The 25,191-nt window shown below is 47.2% G+C and overlaps 1 protein-coding gene, 2 long non-coding RNA genes and 1 other non-coding gene across 8 annotated transcripts; 3 read left to right on the top strand and 1 right to left on the bottom strand.

Moving 5' to 3' along the window:
• The first annotated feature begins 293 nt into the window (after positions 1-293).
• Positions 294-5,473, top strand: LOC132512683 (uncharacterized). 2 transcript variants are annotated; one of them, XR_009538268.1, is made up of 3 exons: positions 294-447; positions 569-707; positions 5,127-5,473. It is a non-coding gene; the product is annotated as an uncharacterized LOC132512683 (long non-coding RNA). The 2 variants fall into 2 exon arrangements; XR_009538267.1 differs by lacking the exons at positions 294-447; positions 569-707 and adding an exon at positions 4,163-4,461.
• Positions 5,474-9,282: 3,809 nt separating this feature from the next.
• TRNAT-CGU (transfer RNA threonine (anticodon CGU)) lies at positions 9,283-9,355 on the top strand. Its single transcript has one exon. It is a non-coding gene; the product is annotated as a tRNA-Thr (tRNA).
• A 4,136-nt stretch (positions 9,356-13,491) lies between these two features.
• On the bottom strand, positions 13,492-21,380 carry LOC132512665 (uncharacterized). Of its 3 annotated transcripts, none has more exons than XR_009538255.1 (3): positions 20,155-21,380; positions 18,269-18,422; positions 13,492-13,798 (listed from the first exon to the last, which is right to left on the bottom strand). It is a non-coding gene; the product is annotated as an uncharacterized LOC132512665 (long non-coding RNA). The 3 variants fall into 3 exon arrangements; XR_009538256.1 differs by having other exon boundaries at positions 20,193-21,380; XR_009538254.1 differs by having other exon boundaries at positions 20,939-21,377.
• On the top strand, positions 20,674-24,461 carry CDKN2AIP (CDKN2A interacting protein). Of its 2 annotated transcripts, none has more exons than XM_060136447.1 (3): positions 20,674-21,186; positions 21,624-21,723; positions 22,347-22,485. In XM_060136447.1, the coding sequence occupies exons 1-3, from the start codon at positions 20,915-20,917 to the stop codon at positions 22,353-22,355; spliced, it is 381 nt and encodes a 126-aa protein (XP_059992430.1). In that variant the 5' UTR covers positions 20,674-20,914; the 3' UTR covers positions 22,356-22,485. The 2 variants fall into 2 exon arrangements, with proteins under 2 accessions (XP_059992430.1, XP_059992429.1); XM_060136446.1 differs by having other exon boundaries at positions 20,717-21,186; positions 21,624-21,754; positions 22,347-24,461.
• Positions 24,462-25,191: the final 730 nt, after the last annotated feature.

The following is a 25,191-nucleotide window of genomic DNA, read 5'->3' as shown; positions in this document are numbered from 1 at the left end:
CGGCAGGGGGAGGGTCCGGGTGGGAGTGGCCCGTCCAGGGGGAGGGTGGCCCAGGTTGGGGATGGTCCGGGGGGCGGAGGCCCTGCCGGGTGAACTTGGCGGACGAGGGCGGCCCGGGGAGGCGGAGAGCCCGGACGGCGGGGCGGGGGGTGGCCGGCAGGCGACGTCCTCTCCTCTCGCTGGGGCCCCGGGCCTGGGGCCGCGGCTGCCAATTTCTCGAAGGCCCGGCGGGGTCGGGGGAGGGAGTGGCTGGCAGCTGACCTGACAGGAAACCCCGAGCGTTCGATCGTTCTGTCAGTTGGTTTGGGGTCTGTCATTTCCTGTAAGTTATTTGTTTCTCTGTTAGGTCCAGAGGATATTTGTGGACAATTTAGGAGAGCTTCCGGATCTGAAAACAATCCCCGCTGACCCGGGTGGGGAAGCGCTTGCGTAGCCCCGAGGCCTTAGGTAACCACCCGACACGGCCCTCCCGCCCGCCCCGTCCGGGCGCTCCCTCGCTACTCCAGCGCCTTTCCCTCTTCCTCCCTTTGAGCTGACCTGGCTGCCTCTTCCCCTGCTCTGTACCCAGTTCTCCAGCAACACCCTGGCCTCCACACAGCTGAGAACGATGGAGAAGAACAACCCTGCGCTCACTCGTCCGGCTTTCAAGCCCTGGTCAGGGACGTCTAGGGGGCCAGGCGCTGCCCAGGGATCCTGCCTCCTGTCCTGTGAGTTCACTCTTCCCTCATTTTGATGGCTGTTTTGCAAACTATCTCCCTCCCAGACCCCCAGATCCTCTTCTGTGGATCTGATGGAGGCATCAAAAGAGGACTTCCATAAAGGCCACCCCACACCCACCCAGCTACCCATACACCTGGTCGTTCCCGCCATTACTCTGGGCGAGCTGCCGGTGCACCTCCCTGAGGCCAGCCTGTCGTTGGTACCCTGATCCCACCCTGCTCCTTGTTCAAGGACGTCACAGCAGCAATCAGCCCCTCTCTCTCCTGCATCACCAACTGTTCCCTTTCTGTTGGACCAGTCATTCCCACCAATGCACAGACGTTCTTCGCATCTTACACAAACAAACAAAAACAATAACCAAAACCAAAAACAAAACCGAGGAAAACACATGTCCCTCCCAGCCTGCGCCTCGGTTCTCCACTCCCTCCATTCACAGCAACTCAGAAGAGTTGTCTCTGTCTCCGGGTCCAATCTGTAATCAAATCTTGTCGGTCTTACCTTCCAAATGTACCTAATATGATACCTCACTACCTAGCACTTCTGCAGCCAACACCCAGGTCCAGGCCCCCATTGCCTGGGTTGCGCGGTAGCCCCCTGCCTGTCTCCCGCGGGGCCTGCGCTCCCTTCCAGCAGAGAGCACCACAGCAGAGCCTTCCATTCACACTCAGAGTAAAAGCCTCGTGTAAGTAAAAGGCCTATGTAACCCTCACAGCCCCCCACACCCCTCCCTCCACTCTGACCCTGTCTCCTAACCCCCCGACTGAGCCCCAGCCAAAGGGCCCCCTTACTAGAAAGCTTTTGCCCCATAAGGGCCCTCCCCTCCTTCGGATCTCTGCTTCAATGTCCCCTCGTCAGGGCAGCCTCCTCTAAGAGCCTACTTAGCGTTGCTTCCACGTTCATTTCCTAATCCTCTTCCTGCTTACGTTTCCTCCGTAGAGTTTAGCACCGTCTGATATCCTATATATTTTCTTATTTACTTTATTGCCTTTCTCCCCCACTAGTTCTGTGAGAGCAGGAATTTTTTATTTGTTTTTGTCCAACTCTGTCTCCAGTAGGTGATAGTGCAATTGCTCCATGAATGGCAGATATTATTATTATTATTATTAAAGTGTTCCCAGGAATACAACCAAAATAGGTAGCTTTAACTCTAACCCACTTTATAAATTTGAGATACGTTAAACACAGTAGCTAAACTCCAAAGATGGATCTCTGATGGGCTACAATGCCTGACGTCCATGCCTGTGTATAGTCCTGTCCCCTTGAATCTGGTTTGGCCCTGTGACTTCCATGTAGACAACAGAATGCAGCCTCAGTGGCACTGAGTTCCGAGGCCAGGTCAGAGGAACCTCGCACTATCTACCATACTCGGATGGCACGCTCTCAGGGAAGCCACGGCCTGAAAGAAGGTCTACCACCCTGAGATCGCTATGTTGTGAGGAGTCCCACGCTCCTGGAGAGAGGCTGGAGAGAGAGAGGCACCCAGCCAACCCCCAGCTCTGCAGTCATCCCAGCCTACACACCACATGTGACCAGAGAAACCTTGGACGTCCAGCCAAGTGCCTTCAAGTGACTCCAGCCCCAGCCAGCATCTGATGGCAAGCTGCACGAGAGACCGCAAGGGAGAATCACACAGTCGAACCCAGCCAAGCCACTGAACCGTGTGAGAGAAAAATATATTGTTGTTTCAAGCCACTGAGTTTTGGGACGGTTGGTCACACAGCAATAAATAACCAGACAGAGGACAACCCCAAAGTCAGCACCTCCTAGTGCCTATACAGCACTCAGATTTGCCCAGGCTAATCAGCATATGTGATCTGCTTAAAGAAACTCCAACATGAGAAATTTTGTTTAAAAGAGATAAATTAAAGCCTTATAAAAAGCATTGTCTTATTACCAGTGCAGCTTCCAATGGCCGCATTCATTAAGAGGGTCACGGCTACTTATCAGAAGCCTATGAGCAGAAAAACAGAAAGAGAAATGTGGGAAATAACTACCTTTTAAAGGTAATTAGGTACCAAGGTAAAGCATTCCAGAATTTATAGTGTAAGGAAATGAGAAAATTATGCAGTGACCAAAATTGAACTCACCTTCCAGGAACAAACACAGATATCAGATCACGTTAAGTATACTTATACTTCAAAAGTTAAATCTTACAGCCGTCATAATCCAAGTTGCTTCAATCCTCAACCTGCTTCAGCTTCTATTAACCAGCCTAGGACAGGACCAAGGAGAAACTGAATTGAAAACTGGATTTTCCAGGCCGGTGGTCTATAGAGCCCCACTTCACCAGACTGTTGCCAAACTTCTACTGTATCTAACACCTCTGAAGAGGACCTTCTACTATTTATGCAAGGCTTAATAATTCCATCGTTCAGTCAGGAGATCCATTAACTCATGAAACCATCAAAACGTGTAGAATAAAGTTGCACGCTTTGGAATATTATGGAAAATTACTGAAGAGTTAGAAAATGTTTACACTTTGTGTTTGTAAATCAAGGTTTGTAAATCAAAGCATTTGCCAATTTTGGATTCTCTCAACAGAATCAGAATACTACAGAAGAACTATAGTGAGTGAACAGTGGAAGAATGAATAGCATTCAGTTCAGGGCTAGAAAAAGGACTCCTTACCCCACAGGAAAGCCCGGTCAGTGTGTGGGCAGAAATCCAACGGTTCTAGTATTCTAATAAGGGAGTGAGCTGCAGGGTTGGTCTGTCCTGTGACTGAGGAAGAATAAAATAAAGGCTTTGATGTTTTTATTTAAAGCTTTTGCTCAATGATTCCATAAGAAGATCCATTAACCCATGAAACCATCAAAATGTGTCAGGAGTACAATAAAATCACACACTTTTTAGATATTACTGAAGATTTAGGGAATGTTTACCCTTTTGATAATTGGCATTTTCCCATAATCAGATGGGTTGAACAAGCCCTTCACATGAGCTGGGCATGAATAGAAGAAAATAGAAGTGAGTGAAATCTGTGAGATGTGGGATTTTCTTCCTTACTAGATGGTTGTTTATATTTCCCTTAAAAAACTGATATCCTCTGGCAAATGTCTCTAGGACAAAAAGCAAAGCCTAGTTCTGACAAAGAATTCTTCTACTTTAAAAGTGCTGGCCATACTTAGATGTTGAGAATTGAAATGTGAAGTCGTCTAGGTAAATGGATTGCTTCTGTAGAAAGAAAACTAATCAGGCTTCTGGAGTTCTTGGGTCCACCGTCAGCTCCAAGCAAGGTCTTGCAGGAAAGATGCTCCTGGTGCCTCATGAAGATGGAACAGGACGGGAGAAGGATTACGAGGTAGGAATGCTTTGGGGATTTTAAGAACTGCGAGACACTTTAGTAGTGAACATTTCAGAAATAAGATAGACCCAATAAAAGAACTAATGAAAAAAATGAAAAAAAAAAAGATGCCGATGCTTTCTTCTGAAAAAAAAAAAATAATAAGATCCTATGAACATTTAGTTAGAGAAGAAACCAAAAAAAGATGTCCAATAGATGCTAGTTCTTCTCTGCCTGCCTACCCATCATGCCCCTCCTCAGCTGGTGTTGGGAGTCTTCATTCCTGTCCCAACCACCCCATGTAGGATGTTAACAGTGTATTTCAGGGATTAAGTAATGGACAGAGCCCTAAGTACATGCTGAGTTCTGAGCCCTAAGTAAGCACGTGGATTAAGGTGAACAGTTCGGCTGACAGTGGAAAAGCACCAGAGGCCAGTTATCTGTTTGCTTAACACTCGGTATGTTTAAATGTATTTTATGGGTTTAAAAACAAAAAGAGTTCTACTCTTTTTTCAATAACAAATGTATAGTGTTTAGCCAATGTATAGTTTATAATGGGAGAAATTGGGCTTCCTCCCTCCCTCCCTCCTTCTTATTTTCTTCCGTATTTAAAAATCTAACCACTGTCTATAGTATGATTTTAGAATATAAGATGATTACCAAATGCATGATGGAACCCAAGTTTTCCTAGGTCTCACCAATGTTTGGAAGAGGTAGTATTAAGAGTAATCACCAATTTGCAGAGGCTCTTGCTTCTACCTGCTAGCACAAGAAGGCCACCTCGCTGTGGCCCCTCCCAAGAACTTCCTGGCATGCTCAGGGAGTGCCCCCTGTGTACTTCTCCAGGCCGCCAGTGCCCCACCCGCTCTAGCACTTCCTGCTGGGGCTGACACTGTGTCACCAGGCACCATGCCTCATCTTCTCACCCCCAGGGTACAGCTGCTCCCTGCCGGTGAGGTCACTGATGCCCTGAGTTCTCATTGTTCCCAGCCTATGGGGGAGTAAACTGTGCCGGGGGGAGGGAGTCTCAAAGCACTGCTGTTTCAGCCCCAGGATTTGACGGAGTGCGTTACAACAGATCCTTCCATTTTATACTCATACATTTTATTCTCTCTGTCTCTAGACATGCGAGTGTGAGGTAGACTGGGCCCACAACAGGTTAGGGGAACAGCTCCCCCGGACCCTCCCGCCCAAGCCATTCAGAGCCTCTTCTTGGGCAACTTCTTCCCCTTGAATGAGTCTCTTTCCAGGAAGCGCCCCAGCTTTTGCAGATAGAGTTGCGTCCATTCACCAGTTCCCCAGCTGTAACCCAGGCTGAGTTCCTTCCTGGGAAGCTCCTCCGGCCCCCAATATACACTTCTGTGAGATGCCGCTGCCTGTCTGTCGTGGACAACAGGACCACGGCGAGAGAGAGACCCACGGCGTGGGCTCACAAACAAGCTATTTGGGGTGACTTATTTTTCAAAAATTGGCACTTGCCTGTTTAATTATTCCTTAAGGCATAAATGTTCTATCATAAAGAATGATTTTAAAATGAGTTGGGCAATCACTTAAAAGATAACTGGTTGCAATAGTCCTGTATTCCAGTAGCATCTTTTTACAGATAACGCTATGGTTTCACCCCTTTTTTGTTTTTGTTTATTTTTAATTAATTATTTTATTTATTTATTTTTAGCTGTGTCGGGTCTTTGTTGCTGCGCGCGGGCTTTCTCCAGTTGCGGCGAGCGGGGGCTACTCTTTGTTGCGGTGCGCGGGCTTCTCATTGCAGTGGCTTCTCTTGTTGCAGAGCACGGGCTCTAGGCGCCCGGGCTCAAAGTTGAGGCTCGCGGGCTCTAGAGCGCGGCCTCAGTAGTTGTGGTACACGGGCTTTGTTGCTCTGCGGCATGTGGGATCTTCCCGGACCGGGGCTCGAACTCGTGTCCCCTGCATCGGCAGGCGGATTGTTAACCACTGTGCCACCAGGGAAGTTCCTCCTTTCACCTTTATTTTGTAATTCTGCTGGTGGACGTACTGAGTTTCTTTGAGCCGTGGTTCTAAGAACATGGTTTAATTGCTACCTGTTTACCAACAAAGAACCTTGATTCTTTTTTGCTCAGACTCATCAAAAATACGGATGAGGGGCTTCCCTGGTGGCGCAGCGGTTGAGAATCCGCCTGCCAATGCAGGGGACACGGGTTCGAGTCCTGCTCTGGGAAGATCCCACATGCTGCGGAGCAACTAAGCCCGTAAGCCACAACTACCGAGCCTGCGCTCTAGAGCCCGCGAGCCACAACTACTGAGCCCACGTGCCACAACTACTGAAGCCCACGTGCCTAGAGCCAGTGCTCCACAACAAGAAATGCCAACGCAATGAGAAGCCCGCACACCGCAACGAAGAGTAGCCCCCGCTTGCAGCAACTAGAGAAAGCCCGTGCGCAGCAGCGAAGACCCAACGCAGCCAAAAATTAATTAATTAATTAAAAAGACAAAAGGAAAGGCTTGTATGAGGACATCCATTGGTGAAGTATGTGCCACACGCCTAAGATGACAGAGAAGCTGGCTTTTGTTCATGCTATTTTGAGATTCTGTAAATGTTTTGGTCATTCTTCATTTCTTATGAAAACCATTCTTGATTTTCACAGTGAACGGCACACAGAAAACCATTTTGTTGCATCAAAGCTTCTCCGTGGATCCTCTGCTCTTATTCTGCTGCTACAGAGGAGTACCTTGAGTGAATTCTAAGAGGATTGCAGGCAGTAGCTCAGAAAAATAGACTGGGAACTTTGCACCCTGTGAAATGCCCACGTTGTCTCAGAGGCAGGGAAAATGCAAATTTGGGTCGTCAGGAGGCTAGGGGTATCATTCTCTCAGTTAATCAGTCATCAGTCATTACTGAGCACCTACAGTTAAGTGACAGGCAGTGGGCCAAGCACTGGCAATTCAGCTGCGAATAAACAGTCTCCACATGTAACGCAGGGGTGTGGGGACACTTGGGGAAAGGAGCAGATCATGAGGTATAATATCGCGGTACACTGTGTCACATGGGTTATTGAAGGACACTTCCTCCCACTTCCTTCATTTGCTCTGTGACCTGTCTCCTGATCAGCCTGTTACTCGGGGCTGCCTCGCCCAGCCACGCTGCCATTGGCACCTGCAGGTTCTGTGATCTCTGAAGCAACAGAAAACCCATTCTCTCCAGAGTCCCCATCCACGCTGCAGCTCTTTGCTGTTAGTTTCCGAGAAGGACTTCCCACGGTTGGCACACGGTGCTCGTCGCCTTCGTTCCCACATGTCCCCGTGCTGCCCGGTGACAGCAGCACCTCCAGGACAGGCTGTGCGGGGAGAGAAGAAGACTCTCCCTCCCTGCCGATCCCAAGTCTCTGCTAGGTGTCGAGACCCTGTGCTGGGTGTTTTTGTGCACCCTGTCCCGTTCACCCAGCCCCATGAGGGAGGTGTGAATACCCTCATTTTATAAATGAAAATCTGAGAGTTTCTACAAATTTCCCAAGATCTCATAATTAAGAAGTCGCAGAGCCAAGACTCAAAACCAAGTCTATTTAATTCATTAGAAAAACCTTAGTCTAGGATGGCCTGTGATCCCACTAGAAATATAAACGGAATTAAAGACATTATGCATTTTCCTTTTTCTAAAAATATGTGAGCAATCTTCCTATTATTTCACTCACCTAGATGACACTCCCAGGAGAGCTAGAGGAGGCACTGGCTTAAGGGGTCAGAGAAGAGGGACGGGGATGTAGGGTGGGTACCCTCACTCTCCACCGTGGTGACAAGCTTGCCTTGACGTATCACTTCCCAAGAATTCTCACGTTACACACGCTCACATATTCATGCGCCCAGGGCATCACACAGAACGTTAGTGTTGTCTTTCACTAATGGTGGACTGTCTTTGAAACTTTTCCCCCAAAGTGACCTCTAGCAAAGTCATTAAAATCACTGTAGATATCCGGCCTTGGGTCCTTGTCACTCCAGCTCTGGGAAAGAGAACAGTCAACATCTACTGATCCAAATCCTGGTCACCTGGGAAAGGAAAAGGAGACATACAGCTTGCTTTTGTCATGTGACACTCCCGGCTAATTGGAAAGGAATTACCATTTGACCTCGCAGAAAATAAATTGAACCGGAGGGGATTGTGTTTTAAGTAAACCTGGTAGTTAAACGCAATCCTCCGCTCCCTCCACTTTTTCTTCAGAACAAACTGGATTTCATTTCACCTGGTCTGAGGAGAGTCTAAGTCATTGGCAAATGTTATTGGCCCATGTATGAAAGTTGAGCAAAATGAAAGTACAATATGCAAATGAACCCAAGTCACCTAGGTAGCAGCAGAAACGCAACTTTGCATTTCTGTGCAGTGTGACTGCTTGCGACAGTCATGACTTTCTTTGGCTTGTTTTAAAACTCACAGTGGCATAATTCTCTATAAAGCTTCAGTCCTACCTTGCACTTTTTTCTCAAGCTTCTGTATAGCGATGACTGAGCATGGTGTTACACCCAACATACCCCAGGGATCATCCTGGGAGACCCAGTCACAACTTACCCACGGCAAGGAGTGAGAACTCCTGCTTCTGACTTCCTGAGAATGATGGAAATGTGGGTCCTGGCAGCCCCTCCCAGATTTTATCTTGCCTGAACTCAGCAAGATAGCGATCACATGTTCAGCTGGAAATGGAGCTTCAAGAAATGGAAGCCGGGGAAGGGACACAGCACACTGGCCCCAGTGCTACCCCAAGCCCTCCGCTTGCTCAAAGGAACCCCCAGCCTCTGGTGTTGGCTGCACACACACCCCCTCGTGACCTCCCAGCCTCTTTGGAGGCTCCATTTTGGGGCCTGACCTGACCTGGCCTGGTTCCTTGTCTCCTGCTTGGCATATTTACCAAGTTTTCCATATCTTAAAATCTAGTTCTGGGCTTCCCTGGTGGCACAGTGGTTGAGAGTCCGCCTGCTGTTGCAGGGGACGCGGGTTCGTGCCCCGGTCCGGGAGGATCCTACATGCCGCGGAGCGGCTGGGGCCGTGAGCCGTGGCCGCTGAGCCTGCGCGTCCGGAGCCTGTGCTCCGCAACGGGAGAGGCCGCAACAGTGAGAGGACCACGTACCGCAAAAAAAAAAAAAAAAAAAAAAAAAATCTAGTTCTGCTGCAAATAGCTGGGCTCTCTGGCTTAAGCCCAAGAAAGCCTCTCACCCACCCACACAGCTGCTCAGTGACCTACATGCACCCGAGTTTTAGATGCCGGAGAGGGAAGGAGTTAGTTGGAAGCCTGTGTTAAGCAGTCTCTCCCGGGATTTTCCTGGTGGTCTAGTGGGTAAGACTCTGCGCTCGTAATGCAGGGGGCCCAGGTTCGATCCCTGGTTGGGAAACTAGATCCCACATGCATGCTGCAACTGAAAAGACCACATGCCGCAACTGAGAAGTCCATATGCTGCAACTAAGACCTGGCGCAACCAAAATAAATAAATTAAAAAAAAAAATCAGTCTCTCCCAATGCAACAGAGGTGAAGAGCCAAGGGCATTTAGCCCTTTTTCGTTGTTCACATCTCAATTAAAGTAGTTGCCACTTTCAAAAATAGTGATAATATTTCCTGAGGGCTTCTCAGTAGCGTGGCATTATATTAAATCCACCCAGGACTTTTTGCAGCCCAGAGGATGTGACATTTCTGGTCTCGATGAGCATATAATAAAAAGCAAGACATGGCAATTAATAGCAACTATTTATGGAGTGCAGATAGAGGCAGAAGGGCGTATGTGCGTAAGAGAAATTAATTCAATGCTTGCAAAAGGAAGACAATTATATCAGGAAAACGTGCCTACTTGGTGTAAAAAGGCCACTGCGGTTCTCGGCACTGAGCCACGCTCACCCTGCAAGCCTTGGTGCTTCGTATATTTATGTCTTTCGTTACCTTCATGATTGCAGGGAGCCAGTCCGCTGCCTGCCATCATTCTCCCCTTTATAGAATAGCCATGGGCGGTACAGTGTCGCTCAAGGTCATGGGCTCAAGACAGGGCTGGGTCTGGAGGGAGACGGTCATCGCCCCCATAGCTGCTTAGCAGCGTTTGTGAGGTTAATTAGCGGCTTCAGCTAATCACCTGCAGCACAGGTGTCCAGCTTCATCGGCACGACGCCTGGCTTCCTCGTCCCCAACCTCAAAGGAAAACGCCTGAGCTGGCTGGGCCTCAGGACTCTTAATTTCTATTACTTTTGAAGCATCATGAAAGAACACGGAAAAGAAGCTTAAACTCATTCTAATGACAATAACCCACCTATAACCATCACAATAACAGCAGGAACTCTGCTCTGTACTTTGAAAGCAGGCCATCGGGCGAGGCCTCTTGGAAACACTGAGAAATGCTTCTGCTGTTGTGTTCACCTCTCTTCCCTTCACTCAGATAATTACTCTTGCCCCAGATGGAAGCCCCAGCTTGCTTGAAGCTCCCTGAAACTTCTTCCTCCCCTCCCCTCCTTTTCACCCTCCTGGAAGGGACAAATTAAATTACCCTGAAAGGGCCTTTCTTTCATCTGCAAGCTTGACCACCACTGAGGGAAGCAGCCCTAAGGCTGGGGTGGAGAAAGGCGTGATCCATGCCATAACTTTCTGGGCTTCACTTTACTGACTGCCCCCACCCAGTCCCAACCTAAAAGGATGGAGAAGGAGAGAGGGGTAAAGGCAGGATCCTACGTGTGGCAGTTTGAAAACGTGGCCCCCAGTTCTCTGATACTCCTTCTATCACTAGGTGGCATCTCTGTCCTCTACTCTCGAACTTGAGCCGGCAACGATTTAACCAATAGAACACAGTGGATGCAAGATAATCACTGTGTCAGTTTGGGGCCCAGGCCTTAAGAAACTGGTAACTTCCACTTCTTGTCTCTTGGGAACCAGCCAGCAGACTGGTTGAGAAAGGCCAAGCCGATGGTAGAGAGGCCCGTGGGGACAGGAACCAAGCCCCCAAGCTCTCAACCAACAGCCAACGCCAACTCTCCAGCTATGTGCGAAAGCCATCTTGTAAGTGGATCCTCAGCCCCCTGACGTGCCCCAGCTGATACCTCGTGTAGCCGAGATGAGGCTTCTCCCATGCCCTCATTCCCGTCCAAATTGCAGACCTGATCTGCCGCATCAGTTTTTCAGACAGCAGTAAATAACTGGAGCTCCAGGGTTCCAGCCTTCCTTGGGGGAGCCCAGGGAGGGATGCTGACCCTCCCCAAGCCCTCCCCAAGTGGCCCCCGGGTCTGCCTCTCACACGAGGATTAGGGGTCTGTGAAATGGGGTCCCAACTGCTAGCCCAGCACTGACCACCCTTCACACACTTTCCAACCCTCTCTCCCCTACGAGCCCCGCGGCACGTAGGGGATACATGTATCCTCTGAGCTTGGGAACCTACCCATTACTCAAGATCCTTAGCAAAGGTCCTTCTAACGGTAAAAATAAATGCGGCTCAAGAACTCATCACCTGGGCTTCCCTGGTGGTGCAGTGGTTAAGAATCCGCCTGCCAATGCAGGGGACACGGGTTCAAGCCCTGGTCTGGGAAGATCCCATATGACGCAGAGCAACTAAGCCCGCGAGCCACAACTGCTGAGCCCGCGAGCCACAGCTACTGAAGCCCGCGCACCTAGAGCCCGTGCTCCGCAACGAGAGAAGCCACCGCAATGAGAAGCCTGTGCACCGTAACCAAGAGTAGGCCCCACTCGCCACAACTAGAGAAAGCCTTCGTGCAGCAAAGAAGACCCAACGCAGACAAAAATAAATAAAATAAATTTAAAAACAAAAAAACTCGTCACCTTGTCCAGCAGGCCCAAGTCTTTACCCCCTGCTGGAGTAGGGCCTTTTGTGGACTCCCTTCCACAGGTCTGCAGAGTGCTGCGCGCAAGTGGATCCCAGAAAGGGGGGGCGGATTGGGGGGGAGGTCTAGGAGGGGTGGGGCCTGGGAGGGCAGAGCCTGGGAGGAAGCCCAAGGGAAGTAAGTCTCAGGAGCCAAGGGGGGACCCAAGGGGAGAAGGAGATAAGGGTGATCAGTATCAAACAAAAACTAAACCTAAACTAAATCAGGGCGGATTTGAGTAAATAGGAGGGAGGAAGTCGAGGCCATGCTCACAGCCAAATCCATCCCGCTTGTTGAGAAGGGGAAGCAAGCAATGGGCAATATGTAGCTAAAGGGGCAGTGGAGGGCCGATAGGGACCCCTTGTTTCTAGCGTGGTTTGGTTTTGAAGAGGGAAATTGCTAAGCAAGTTTATTCAAGAGAGCAGACCAGGGGAAGAGTTGACTGCTAAGGCCTGGCTGCTCCCTGGGGAGGTGCAGGGGGTGGTACCAGAACTCAAAATGTAGGGGAAGCCCATCGGCGGTGCCGGGGAGCAACGCGGAGATGCTGGGGCCCGAGGGCCTAACCAAGGGGGAAGGGCGTGCACGAGCCCACTCGCCTCTTTCCGTACAGGAGGGGCTGCGGGCCAGGAGCTGGAAGGGTGGAGTCCGGCGCCGGCCTTGACGTTGCGTTTGCACGCTCTGACGCCGACGGTCTTTTACAGACCAATAAAAATAGCATTTTCCAAGTAAAAACATAATTTCTAAATATGCTTTTATTCCTTCTTTATAGAAGGGGGAGAAAACCGCGACTGTCCATACTGAAAATGGCTTTGGGAGGAGGGTTGGCCTCACTCTTCTTCGGAGTCACCTCTGCATGTTGCCCACTTCGGACCCGCCATCCCGGCTCCTCGAGCGCCACCCAGTGGCCTCAGGGAGGAACATCCCGCGAGCTCAGCGCGGCTCGGGCTAAAACAGCCCTTTCCGAAGGCGTTTTTCCTGCCAAAGAAAACCGCCGTGTGTCACAACTACTGGAAAAGCAATCCTGATAAACAAAGCCCTGATTTTTTTTATAGCAGCAGTGGAAACCGGACCCCACTTCCTTCCTCCAGGATTAGGGCCTCATTGATGCTGGTGGAATCGGTCATTTTGTTTCGCCATCCGTACTCAGAGAGTGAGAGAGCAGAATTACTTTCGCTCTCCCAGAGATCTTATCAAAGGTTTTTCTGTTCGGAATACCAAACTGTTACAAAGAACTCTCTTATAGATGTTTCTTTGACTTTTCTTTTTTTAAGGTTTTGTTTTTTAATAATATTGAGCCAGAATTTCCCTTCCCTGCGTGGTTGACAGCAAGTGGGTTTGGGGGCGTGTAGTGGGTGACACTTGAGTGTCTTTCTGTGCCCTCCTGTAGGGGAAACAGCGTCCCTGTTCTCCACCAAGGCACCTTGACTTCTAGCTGGGGTGACCAAGTGGATCTATACAGTGAGTGCTATGAAATGAATTCAACTTCTCATAAAGGAATTCAGGAGAAACCACTTCAAAATAAAGGTTTAGCCAAATTCAAAACTGAAAAGTCCATAACCAATTATTATGCAAAGTAGGGTGGAGGGGGCAGTCCCTTCCAGGTGGTTCCCAGCACCACCTGAATAGCTGTGAGTAATTGAGTTATTTACCCCTTTAAGGCTTGATGTCCCCTGCAAAATGGTTATGACAGTAATACCAACTTCGTAGGATTATTGTGAGTTTTAATGAGATAATATATGGCTAATGGTTATGTATTTTACTCTAAAACAAGTAGCAAAAATTTAAAAAATGCCACATTTTGAAGTTTCTAAGTCATATTAAGTCAACTTGCCTGTGTGATGAGAAATTCAATCTCAGTCATGTTTGGGTCTCCTCCCATCTCTAGGGTCACACGAGAACTGCTGGCGTTATCTGTAGTGTCCAAAAAACCAAAGTTGGGCCTCCAGCCCTTGTTGACTCACGTGGCATTCCCGCACTGAGATATAGCCTGGCACAAAGTAGTTGCTCAATAAATATCATTGTAATAAGTCTAAAACTCAGTCTATAAAATGAAAATCAAGAGGCTACAGTTAATCTGATTGAAATCATCTAGACTCTGATGAATACTTTTTTCGTGTCCATGGTTCAGGAATAGGTCTGGAAACTTCTTCCCTGGTGCCCTAAAGCAGAGATCCCGGAGAGCCTTCCCAAGATGGTTTAGTTGGGAGATTTCCTGATCCCTTAATGGTCTAGCTCATAGTTGACCCCTGTGCCCAGAACCATAACAAATTTTGAATTTTGTACATTCGATGTGCAAAAGACAAATTGGACCACTGAACTCAACAAAAATAACTACTTCAGTCAAAGGTCTAGTGACCTTGGGATATCTTTAGCAGATGCATATGACCCAGCTACTGAGCCTCAGGAATGCAAGGGACTAGCTCACCCGGTGCTCCCAGTTTAAGGACGCTGCCTACCTCGGTCTCTCCAACACAAAAAAACTTCCATCACTACGAAAGTCTGGCCTTCCTCACATCGTCCTCACTTCATCACGGGCTCGGTCAAGCCCAGGAAGGCAAAAGTCGGTGAGAGACCCACCCTTTTCCTGCTAGACTCCTGGAAAGACCCCTGTGTTGTTACCACGCTCTGAATACATCCCAATGTCTGGTCTATCAATCCCATTTCCTATTTTGTTTCTGTTCTTTGGCTTTAATTCAGGAGCCTCCGAGCACATCTTACTGAGATCACACTCTGACTTAGTAAAATAGTGCCCACTGTGTTGCTGGTTTACTTCATTGCGCTCAAGTGAGCTCAGGTAGGGGGCTTCACGTGCAGACCTTCACAGCGATGGGGGAAGAGCCTCGAGGAGATGGAAGGGTGGGGCTCCGGGAGGCACCGGGCTGGTGGGAGGTTTGGAACAGGGCGGTGCTTTGTGGGTCTGACTCTAGTGCCCACCGAGACGTGACTCAGCCACATTCCCCATCTCTGCTTCTGCTTGGGGGGCTTCTCCCTTCTTCTCCTGCTACCAGGCAGCCCCTGCACTCTGATCTGCACGCCGTTTTCTATGCCATAAATTCAGCTCCATGATCACGTGTTCCGCCTGTTTTGAAACTTCAGCCCACTAGTGGTCCAGCGTGGCCTTCCTACCTCACAACCTCCCCTTGTGCAGTCTCAGCTTCAGATTCTACTGATAGCAGCCTACCTCGCATATTTCAGAAAGGGGATGTGATGGGCATTGGCAGGGCCTTCTGTGTCAGGCTCCCCTCCCAGGCCAATGGTTAGCCTATCATATGGTGCTGAATAAGACCACCATGTGCGAGGACGAGCCTGGGTCTGCATAGGTAGAGCTGTGTTTTGGAAGAGAACAGTGAGCACGGGGAATGCTGTGATTGACGAGTCTAGGACAGCAGCCAGGGACGTGGTACCATGTGATCTGCCCCTTTCCTCTGCCTGTCTGCATTCGGTTATGTTCATACATTCATCTGGTCTACTCAGGATCATCAGTGACCTCCCGACTGTTAAACCCAATGGTCAGTGCTCAGGCCTCATTCTCCTTGACCCACCAGCAGCATCAGACCCAGTTCTTTCTTTCTTCCTTGAACGTTGTCTTCCCTTGGCTTCTGGGACACCGCATTTGCCTACTTTCACCTCTACTCCTTTCTCAGTTCCCTTTGCTGTGCGCCTCTCTAAGCTTCAGGGAAGGTGGAATCTCAGAGAAGCAGGTCATTCTTCACGGAGGTCCAGGGAGGGGGGCTCCTAGGCACGGCTTGCTGGCCTGGAATTTTTAGGTCTAATCACAAACCTGTGGGACCACCTGTCAAAAAGCAATTATTTCTGTGTCAGTATTATCCCAGCCAGATTATAATCTGATTTTATTTTATTTTGCGGTACACAGGCCTCTCACTGTTGTGGCCTCTCCTGTTGCGGAGCACAGGCTCCGGACGCGCAGGCTCAGCGGCCATGGCTCACGGGCCCAGCCGCTCCGCGGCATGTGGGATCTTCCTGGACCGGGGCACGAACCCGTGTCCCCTGCATCGGCAGGCGGACTCTCAACCACTGCGCCACCAGGGAAGCCCTATTCCTGTTTTAAAATTAAGAAAACAGGGACTTCCCTGGCATCCAGTGGTTAAGACTTCGCCTTCCACTGCAGGGGGTGTGGGTTCAATCCCTGGTCGGGGAGCTAAATTCCCACATGCCTCAGGGCCAAAAAAACAAAACATAAAACAGAAGCAGTATTGTAACAAATTCAATAAAGACTTAAAAAAAAAAAAAAAGGTCCACATCAAGAAAATCTTAAAAAAAAAAAATACTTGCAGAGGTTAAACAATTTGCCCATGGCCGCAGTGGTGATATATAATGGAGCCGGAATTCAACCCCAGGAATCTCTGACTCCCAAACGGTTGTTCTTAACCACTAAGTTAGGCGATGTTCTGTCCTCTCCTTTGGCTCCCTCAATCCCTCCAGGAATGTAACTTTCTACTTCCTCTCCTGCCCACAGTTTCAAGGCAATCACACATTCATGCATTGGAGCCCTGGGCACAATGAAACACACGTTTCAATGCTTCCTGTTCTAGTTTTCAAATTGCCCAATAATTAAGTGGATTACTGCTGTCATATCTTAGTGCCTGGACTGAACAAGGGTTGGTTCAGTTCCTATTTCTTTTGCAGCCACTACACCTTGTGAGTTAATCAAAATTTATTACACTTCACCAAGGAGCAATATGTGACACAGGACAGCGTCCTAGACCACAAGTCAACAGACTGACTATTTTCCTTGGTTTCTCATTCTTGCTTTTCCATTAACCAGCTGTTTGACCTTGGGCAATCACTGAACCACTCTGACCCTCAGTTGCCTCATCTATAAAATAAACACAGTCTTAAGGTCCCCTTCCAGTGCGAAGTGTCCATGATTTTGAAGAGTGAGGATCAAGTTTATTATTTTATGGGAACTTGAACTGTGCTTCTTCAAGTACCAACTCTTGTCTGAGCTCTACCTGTATCTCATTCCTAGATTTAAATCTAGGGCTAAGCATAAGCGAAACTTTCACAAAAGGATGGGAAAGTACAGATAATAATAACTTCATCTTATTGGTATTTGGAGGAACATGACTAAAAAGATGGAATTGTTTTCAGGAAGGATCTATATAATATTCTGTAAAGAAATATAGTAATTGTTATAAAAAGATTTTATCACGTTGCCTAAGATGTGGAGGAAAGGAAGTCCTCTGATAAGAGGGCTTCCCACAGGAGAATTATCTTGTGCCATTTGAAACTCATTACTATCATCCTTTCTTTAAAATCTTTTCTGGCATTTGGCGATCTTACTGTGCATATGGCTGTGACTCCCACTTTTTTGAGTGTAAATTCTTTATTTACTGATTTTGTTATTTCTCTTATATGATATTGACCCTGCTCAGATGTTTTATTATTCTTAGGGGGGACGCATGACTCAGACCTGTACAATCAGAATATTTCATATCCCTGGCTACACTGTTTATTTGAGGGATAAATACGTGACTCAACAGAACCAATGGATTCCCAACAGAACCTCAGGACAATGACAGAAACTATCAGGAAAGATAAGCTCCCTTTTCAAAGCAGTTGCTGAGATATGGAGTATGTATACGCTATGGGCTGCTAGAACCATCTTGCCATTATGTAAGAAGAGCTTATCTGAGATTGAGGCGAACGCAGAGAAAGCAAAGTCCAGAGATGCAGAGAAACAGGATTCCTGATTATATTGTTTGAGTACCTGGATCCCCAAAGTCTACTCCCTGGATTATCAGTAATATAGCCAATAAATTCCCTTTCTTTTTTATTTTTAAGCAGAAGCCATTTAAAATCATAATTTGTTTGTCGCTTGCAACTGAAATTAATCAACCTAGAATTTGTGAACCTGTACAGAAAGCCCATGGTTCCCTACTTCTTCACATCAGTAGATGCCCAAGGGGTCTTTCTAAAATTGAGCCTACTGCTTGCCACAGGAAAAGAAGGTAGAGTGTTATCATATCTTATCTGACTTTCATTTTATATGCTGATTGTTAGACACTAACCCCCATGAAAGATGTAACTTCACAATCCTATTTAATTCTCACAGCAGCAAGCACATTTATTAACATTTATTAATGTTAAGGCTTAATGTAAAAACAAAATGGCACAAATCTTGCAGGTAAGTAGGGACCATGGTGGCTGGGGCACTTCAGCATTCCTCTCTTTCTCTCTCCTTGTGGAACTTTTTGGATCCCTCTAAGGTCTGTGAGAGACAAGGTGTGTGTGTGTGTGTGTTGGGGGAGGAGGAGGGAGTTGTATAGTTACTAGAGCTATAAAAGGCCTTCTCTAAGTTCATTTCTTCTCTTATAAAGGCCAACCCACGCTGGGCACTAGTGGGCTGTCTTCTCCCAAAGGTCCAGGCAGGGCCAACACGGCCTCCTCCCCGCTCAGCCCCACCCTCATTGTTTTTCACAGGTTCCCTTCTCACCTTTTCTCTCTGAATTCTCCCTCCCTCCAGTCTGAGAATTTGTCTGCATATGGTGAGAAGGCTTTTTTTTTTTTTTTCCTAGTAGAATATATGCTATCATTCTTAACTTTGTGGTCCATGGTCTATTCCCCGAATCTTCATATGCAAAGTCAACCTTTCAAGAAAGAAAAGAAAAGAAAAAAAAAAGACATGCATCTTTTCAGTAAAGCAGCTGGCTTTTGCAAATAACAAATACTCCAGCTTTCAGACCGTAATGCTTTTATTATAACTTTAACAATTAATTTTGAAATCCAGGCTCTATTTGCACCCCCTTCAAGGCAGTGAAGCCCATGGGTGGAAGGCTACAGGGCAAAAAGAAAAACAGTGAGAAAATTCTTGGATTAAAATGTACAAATATCATCTAGGTACGTAATCTTAGATTCTTTTACTTGCGACCTCCCCCTTCTCTCACCAAAGAATTCATGAAAGGAAAAACCATGAAGTTTCTCCAGTCTTTTAAAGTGCCAGGTTTAGGACATGGAAGCAACCTAAGGGTCCATCGACAGATGAATGAATAAAGAAGATGTGGTACATATATACAATGGAATATTACTCAGCCATAAAAAGGAATGAAATTGAGTTATTTGTAGTGAGGTGGATGGACCTAGAGTCTGTCCTACAGAGTGAAGTAAGTCAGAAAGAGAAAAACGAATACCGTATGCTAACACATATATATGGAATCTAAAAAAAAAAGGTTCTGAAAAACCTAGGGGCAGGACAGGAATAAAGACACAGATGTAGAGAATGGACTTGACACGGGGACGGGGAAGGGTCAGCTGGGACGAAGTGAGAGAGTGGCATGGACATATATACATTATCAAATGTAAAACAGATAGCTAGTGGGAAGCAGCCACATAGCACAGGGAGATCAGCTCGGTGCTCTGTGACCACCTAGAGGGGTGGGATGGGGGGGTGGGAGGGAGATGCAAGAGGGAGGGGATATGGGGATATTTGTATACATATAGCTGATTCACTTTGTTATACAGCAGAAACTAACACAACATTGTAAAGCAATTATACTTCAATAAAGGCGTTAAAAAATAAATAAAGTGCCAGGTTTCCACTTCTTTTCACCCCTCTAAAGTTTCGGGGGAAAAGAGGAAAGAAGAGCAAAACTAGAAGCAAAATCGTAAGCTTAAAAAATTTCTGTGCCTCTGTTTTTATGCACTTTCATTGGGCACGACAGGAAAATGGGCTCTACTATTTTCACACAATAGTTGAATTTTGCTTGTTCCAGCATGTATATAAATTACCTGGCTTTTTGTTAATCCCATCTAAGTGACCATTCCTTTTTTACCTTGTTTGACTATTCTGATTTATTTTAAAATCACAATCCACATTTAGTGAGAGGAAAATTTCTTTTTATTTCGTAGTTTATCATTCTTGTCACTTATATAAGTGACAAGAATGATAAATTATAAGTATCACTTATTTTATTATTAAATTTTATTAATCATAAAATACCCAAATACCTAATATTGGAAACATAACAATAAGCAAGCCAGCAGCTATGCTTTAAGTCTGGACATTCTAAAATGGAAAAAATGCAAAGAAAAATATAGCTCTAAGAGGGGAAGTTTAGGGGCGTGGAGACAAATGCACTTTTCCAAGCCGCCTCCTGGGTATCCGTCCAGCTAGGGGTTACAGTTTGTTAATTTAAGGAAATACGACGGAGACCGAAGGTACTGGCGCAGCGTTTATGTTACTGACCAAATATCCACCCTAGAGGAAGTAGTACTGCCCGGGTTGAACTGCGGAAACCAAACCCAAGTCTGCGGGGTCAGGAGTAGTTTCAAAGACTGGGCTCCACAAGGCAACATCGAACTGGATTAAACGTTATCATTTACCTTTATTATTAGTATAATACTTTTAAGCTAATATACACCTGCACATTCCTAAATGCCCCGAGACTGGACGACCTCAGAATGCCTCGCTTGTCTACATTCGATTTTCTGCATAATCAGAAAAAATGGAGGCGAGCTTTGTCTACTTTGGCCCCGCTCGAAACCAGCGACCTCGGGCCGAGGCGCCCAGACCTCGCGGCCGGATGGCGGCTCGAGTCCGCGGGGACGCGCGCGGCACGCGAGGACTCGGCCTGCCCCACCCGGCCGCCCCGGAGCCCGCTGTCCTCCGCCAACCCCCGGAGCAGCGGGCCCGGCGCGGGAGCGCGTGGCGTCACAAAGCCCAGTCGGAACGCTGGGGCCGGCGCCGAAGCCGAGGGCGCCCGGGGCGAACCCACTAGCGGCCCTCCCTGGCGGAACGGCAGGCGCGCGAACCCTTCATCTCGCCCCGCCTCCCCTACCCCCGCCGCAGGGGCCGCAGCGCCGCGGCGGCTCGGGCGCCGCAAAGCGTCCTGGGAGAGCCGGCTCGCACCGGAAGGACGCGCGGGCGCTCGGCGGCAGCGAGGTTATAAAAGGGAAGGAGCCGGCGGCGGGCGGAAGTGGGCGGTTCAGCTGCTCCCGGCGCTGTTGTTTGGTGTTTGCGCTTCTCGAGGGGCGTTCTGTGGTGGGCCGCCGGTGCAGGCCGCAGTGACAGGGCCGCTCGCCCCGCAACTCCTAGCCTCGGCGCAGCGTCCAGATCGCGACTTACGCGACCCGCAGGCCCAACATGGCGCAGGAGGTGTCGGAGTACCTGAGCCAGAACCCGCGGGTGGCCGCCTGGGTGGAGACGCTGCGCTCCGACGGCGAGACCGACAAACACTGGCGCCACCGCCGCGAGTTCCTGCTCCGCAACGCCGGGGACCTGGCCCCCGCCGGCGGCGCTGCCTCCGCTCACCCGGAGGAGGCCGCCGACGCCGAGAGCGGGACCCGCAGTCGGCAGCTGCAGCAGCTCATCTCCTTTTCCATGGCCTGGGCCAACCACGTCTTCCTCGGGTGCCGGTGAGTGAGCCGGCGTCCCTGAGCTGCTCTCGCGGTTTTGTCCGGAGCTTTCGGCGGAAGGGGAAGTGGTGGAAGCGCGGGAATCCGCGGGACAGGCTGCCCTCTAAGGGCGAGAAGGGCGTCTCTGCCATGGTTACCAGTCTGGAGGTGCCCCCGTTGGGTGGGGAGCTGGCGGTGGAGTTGTTTGTTGGCGATGAGCTCACAACGCTCTTGGGGGAGAGGGGCACTGAATCTAAATTAGGTTTGTAAGAAGGGATCCCGCCTCCCAGACCCCGGGCGTTTGTTTACGGCGTTCCAGGAAACAGAATGTTCCTGGCGGTTGATTCCGTTTCTTGATTACAACCAGGAAATGCAGTTCCTGTGGCCTGTTTTCGTACCCCAGAGGTGGCAGCTTAGCAAAAACACTTCCTAAAGTGTCTTTCCCTTCCTTTTTTCAGGTACCCTCAAAAAGTTATGGATAAAATACTTAGTATGGCTGAAGGCATCAAAGTGACAGATGCTCCAATCCATACAACAAGAGACGAACTGGTTGCCAAGGTGAAGAAAAGAGGGATATCGAGTAGCAATGGTTAGCAGATCATAGATGTGAACATACATAGGAGTTTAGAACTTAAATTTGATGTTATTAGGAATTATCGTTATTACTAAGTTTTTAACAAGTTAGAATTTATATAATGTTATTAATCAAATTGGAATGTTAAACCTAAATTGTGTCTCTGTGTTTTAGGCTTTGAATTTGATAGTTTCCTTTGACTTCTGTGAGATTTTGAAGTGTGAAATATTGTCTATGCTGTTGATTTTTTAATATTAGAAATTATTGAGGGGACTTCCCTGGCGGTCCAGTGATTAAGACACCGCGCTTCCACTGCAGGGGGCACGGGTTGGAGCCCTAGTCAGGGAACTAAGACCCACATGCCCTGCGGGGCGGCCAAAAAACAGAAAAAATATAACAAAAAAATTTTTTAAATGAAAAGATTATTGGTGTTATTCAGCGCTGTTTTAAGAAATTAATGAAGTTATTCCACAGTTTTTAAAGGATCTACAAATCCTGAAATGTTTTCATCTTGTGCCTTTATTTTAATATGAGTATCTGTCTTGTAAATCTTCAGCTGATACGTATGAGGTAGGCTTAGTCACATACTTGTTTTCGTTTTTTTCAGAAGGGGTAGAAGAGCCAACAAAAAAACGAGCCATAGAAGGAAAAAACAGTTCTGCGGTTGAGCAAAAAGATCATGTGAAAATTCCTGCCAAAACAGAGCGTGCATCAGCTCAGCAGGAAAGTAGTTCAGCATGTTCGGGATCAACTACCAAGTCAGAGAGTAGTGGGAACTCAGCTCGGAGCTCTGGCACCCTGAGTCAGAATAGCTCCACAAGTGATGGAGAGCGCTCTGTTTCCAGCCAAAGCAGCAGCATTCCCTCTCAGGTAACAGCGGTAGGGTGTGGAAAAGCTTCTGAACCAGAAGCTCCAGATAAACATGGTTCAGCGTCGTTGGTTTCTTCGTTGTTGAAATCCAGTGTGAATAGTCATGTGACCCAGTCCGCTGATTCCAGACAGCAAAGTGGATCCCCGAAAAAGAGTGCTTTGGAAGGCTCTTCAGTCTCAACCTCTCAGAGCACCTCAGAGATTGAGGTGCCCTTGTTGGGCTCCTCAGGAAGCTCAGAAATAGAGTTGCCACTGTTGTCTTCTAAACCTAGTTCAGAGACAGCTTCAAGCGGGTTAACTTCCAAAGCTAGTTCAGAGGCAAGTGTTTCATCATCAGTTTCTAAAAACAGTTCCTCATCAGGCACATCTTTACTAACCCCCAAGAGCACCACCTCAGCAAACACGATGCTGACTTCCAAAAGCACTTCGCAGGTAGCTGCATCACTGTTAGCTTCCAAGAACAGCTCCCAGACCAGCGGCTCTTTGGTTTCCAAAAGCACTTCCATAGCAAGTGTGTCCCAGCTGGCTTCTAAGAGTAGCTCTCAGAGTAGCACGTCACAGCTGCCTTCTAAAAGTACTGCGCAGGCGAGCGAGAGTTCTGTCAGATTCTCTTGTTGCAAGTTAACCAATGAAGATGTGAAACAGAAGCAGCCTTTTTTCAATAGACTGTACAAAACGGTGGCATGGAAGTTGGTGGCCGTTGGTGGCTTTAGTCCCAGCGTGAATCACGGAGAGCTCCTAAACGCAGCTGTCGAGGCTCTGAAAGCAACGCTGGATGTGGTTTTTGTCCCGCTAAAGGAACTGGCAGATCTGCCTCAAAACAAGAGCTCTCAAGAAAGTATTGTTTGTGAACTGAGATGTAAGTCTGTGTATTTGGGCACTGGCTGTGGAAAAAGCAAAGAAAACGCAAAAGCAGTTGCATCAAGAGAAGCCTTGAAGTTATTTCTCAAGAAAAAGGTGGTGGTAAAGATATGTAAAAGGAAATACAGAGGCAGTGAAATCGAGGACTTAGTACTCCTCGATGAAGAGTCAAGGCCTGTCAACTTGCCTCCAGCATTAAAACATCCTCAAGAATTACTGTAATAATGTCCAAAATGTCACTGTGTACAATATCTGGTATTTGAAGAGAAAAACTGGCTTACTTTTGTATAATATGAAACACAGGCTTTCACAAATTTTGTATTGCTTTTTTCCAGTTTTGCAGAAAATTTACATTCTAGTTCTCTTCACACAGTGGAAGTTGTAAATAATTTGTGGATGACAGTATACATTAAAAGGTTTATGCATTAGCAGCATACCAGTATGCTGTTTTATTTGCTGAAAAAAATACTGTCTTCTATTTTTAATGACACATTAGGTACGATGTGTAGTTCTGTAGTCTTAAAATTTTTGTACTACTTTGAATTTGGTGAAAATGTATTAAGTTGTCTACCATGCTTTTTTTTTTTCTAGCTGAATAAACCTTCACATCAAAGAAAAGGGGACCATAGTATTTGTCTGAAAGTCTGTGAAGCTTAAGGTTAAGAATGTTGGCTATAATGTTGAACATGTCTGTTAAAGAATAAAAGAGAAAATAGTTGCCTCAGACTATTTTTATGAGAAGCTGTAAGCATTTTTTAGATATAAAGCAGTGTTAAATACTTAAGGTTATTTTATTCTGAAGTTGTTTGAAATTCACCATGATTTTGACCTCTGCAGATTCTTTAAGTGGGTTAATTTATGTTTTGAGGTAAAGTACAATTTACACTTTTTCTTAAAGACGTAAATGTGGGTTTCTATATTAAGCATATTTTGTGACTACTACTATTAACAGATTGATTTGTTTAGATATTAAATGCTTTAAGCTATTTTACCTTTTCAAGAAGTTGTGGTTTTTCTTTTCGCCCCCCCCACCCCCCGTAGTCAGAACCAATTCCTGCGATAGGCTTCCTGCGAATTCCTGTCACCTGTCACTAGTCGTCGTAAATTGCAACTAGGTAATTTTTCATAGCTGATAACACAGCTTTTTATGGGTAGACAAGTTAACAGTTTGCAAATCTAGAACTGGGTGGGTTTTTTGTTTACAAAACCTCGTAGAAGAACACTGGGCAGAATAAGAGAAGCCAAGCTCAGCTCTTTAATGAGCCTGTTGAGTGAATTACATTTGTTGGTTAAGAAAGGAAATCCTGCTTCTGTGTCTTAGGTGATTCGGACTGTATTATCCTTTGTGACCTTTTTCTGGCTTTCTAGTTGCTGCACTTTGAGCAGTGATGGTGATAATGTACTGAGAAAAACCAGGAAATGGCCTTGTGTGTGGCAGTAGTATTGGAGTAGGAAAATTGGACATAAGTAGTAAAATGTAAGTCATGAAGTTATTTCTATTTTATATTCTAGAAATAATAGGGGATACTTTATATACCTGAATTGAAATAATCAATTGTTTTTATTTCACTAGGTAACTTTTAAAAAAGTTTATTTTTGAGCATGTTAAATTGGATACCAAAGTTTAAAGTCCATATTATGTAAATGGGGTTGCCTTTATATAATACATTGTGAGGAGAAATAACATGAGTGTTGTGAAACCAGTTTTAATTACCTCAGTT

The sequence above is a fragment of the Lagenorhynchus albirostris genome, chromosome 21 (assembly GCF_949774975.1).
Source record: "Lagenorhynchus albirostris chromosome 21, mLagAlb1.1, whole genome shotgun sequence".
Taxonomy (NCBI): domain Eukaryota; kingdom Metazoa; phylum Chordata; class Mammalia; order Artiodactyla; family Delphinidae; genus Lagenorhynchus; species Lagenorhynchus albirostris.
The sequence above is the reverse complement of the archived record's forward strand: the minus strand, read 5'-3'. Positions and strand labels throughout refer to the sequence as shown.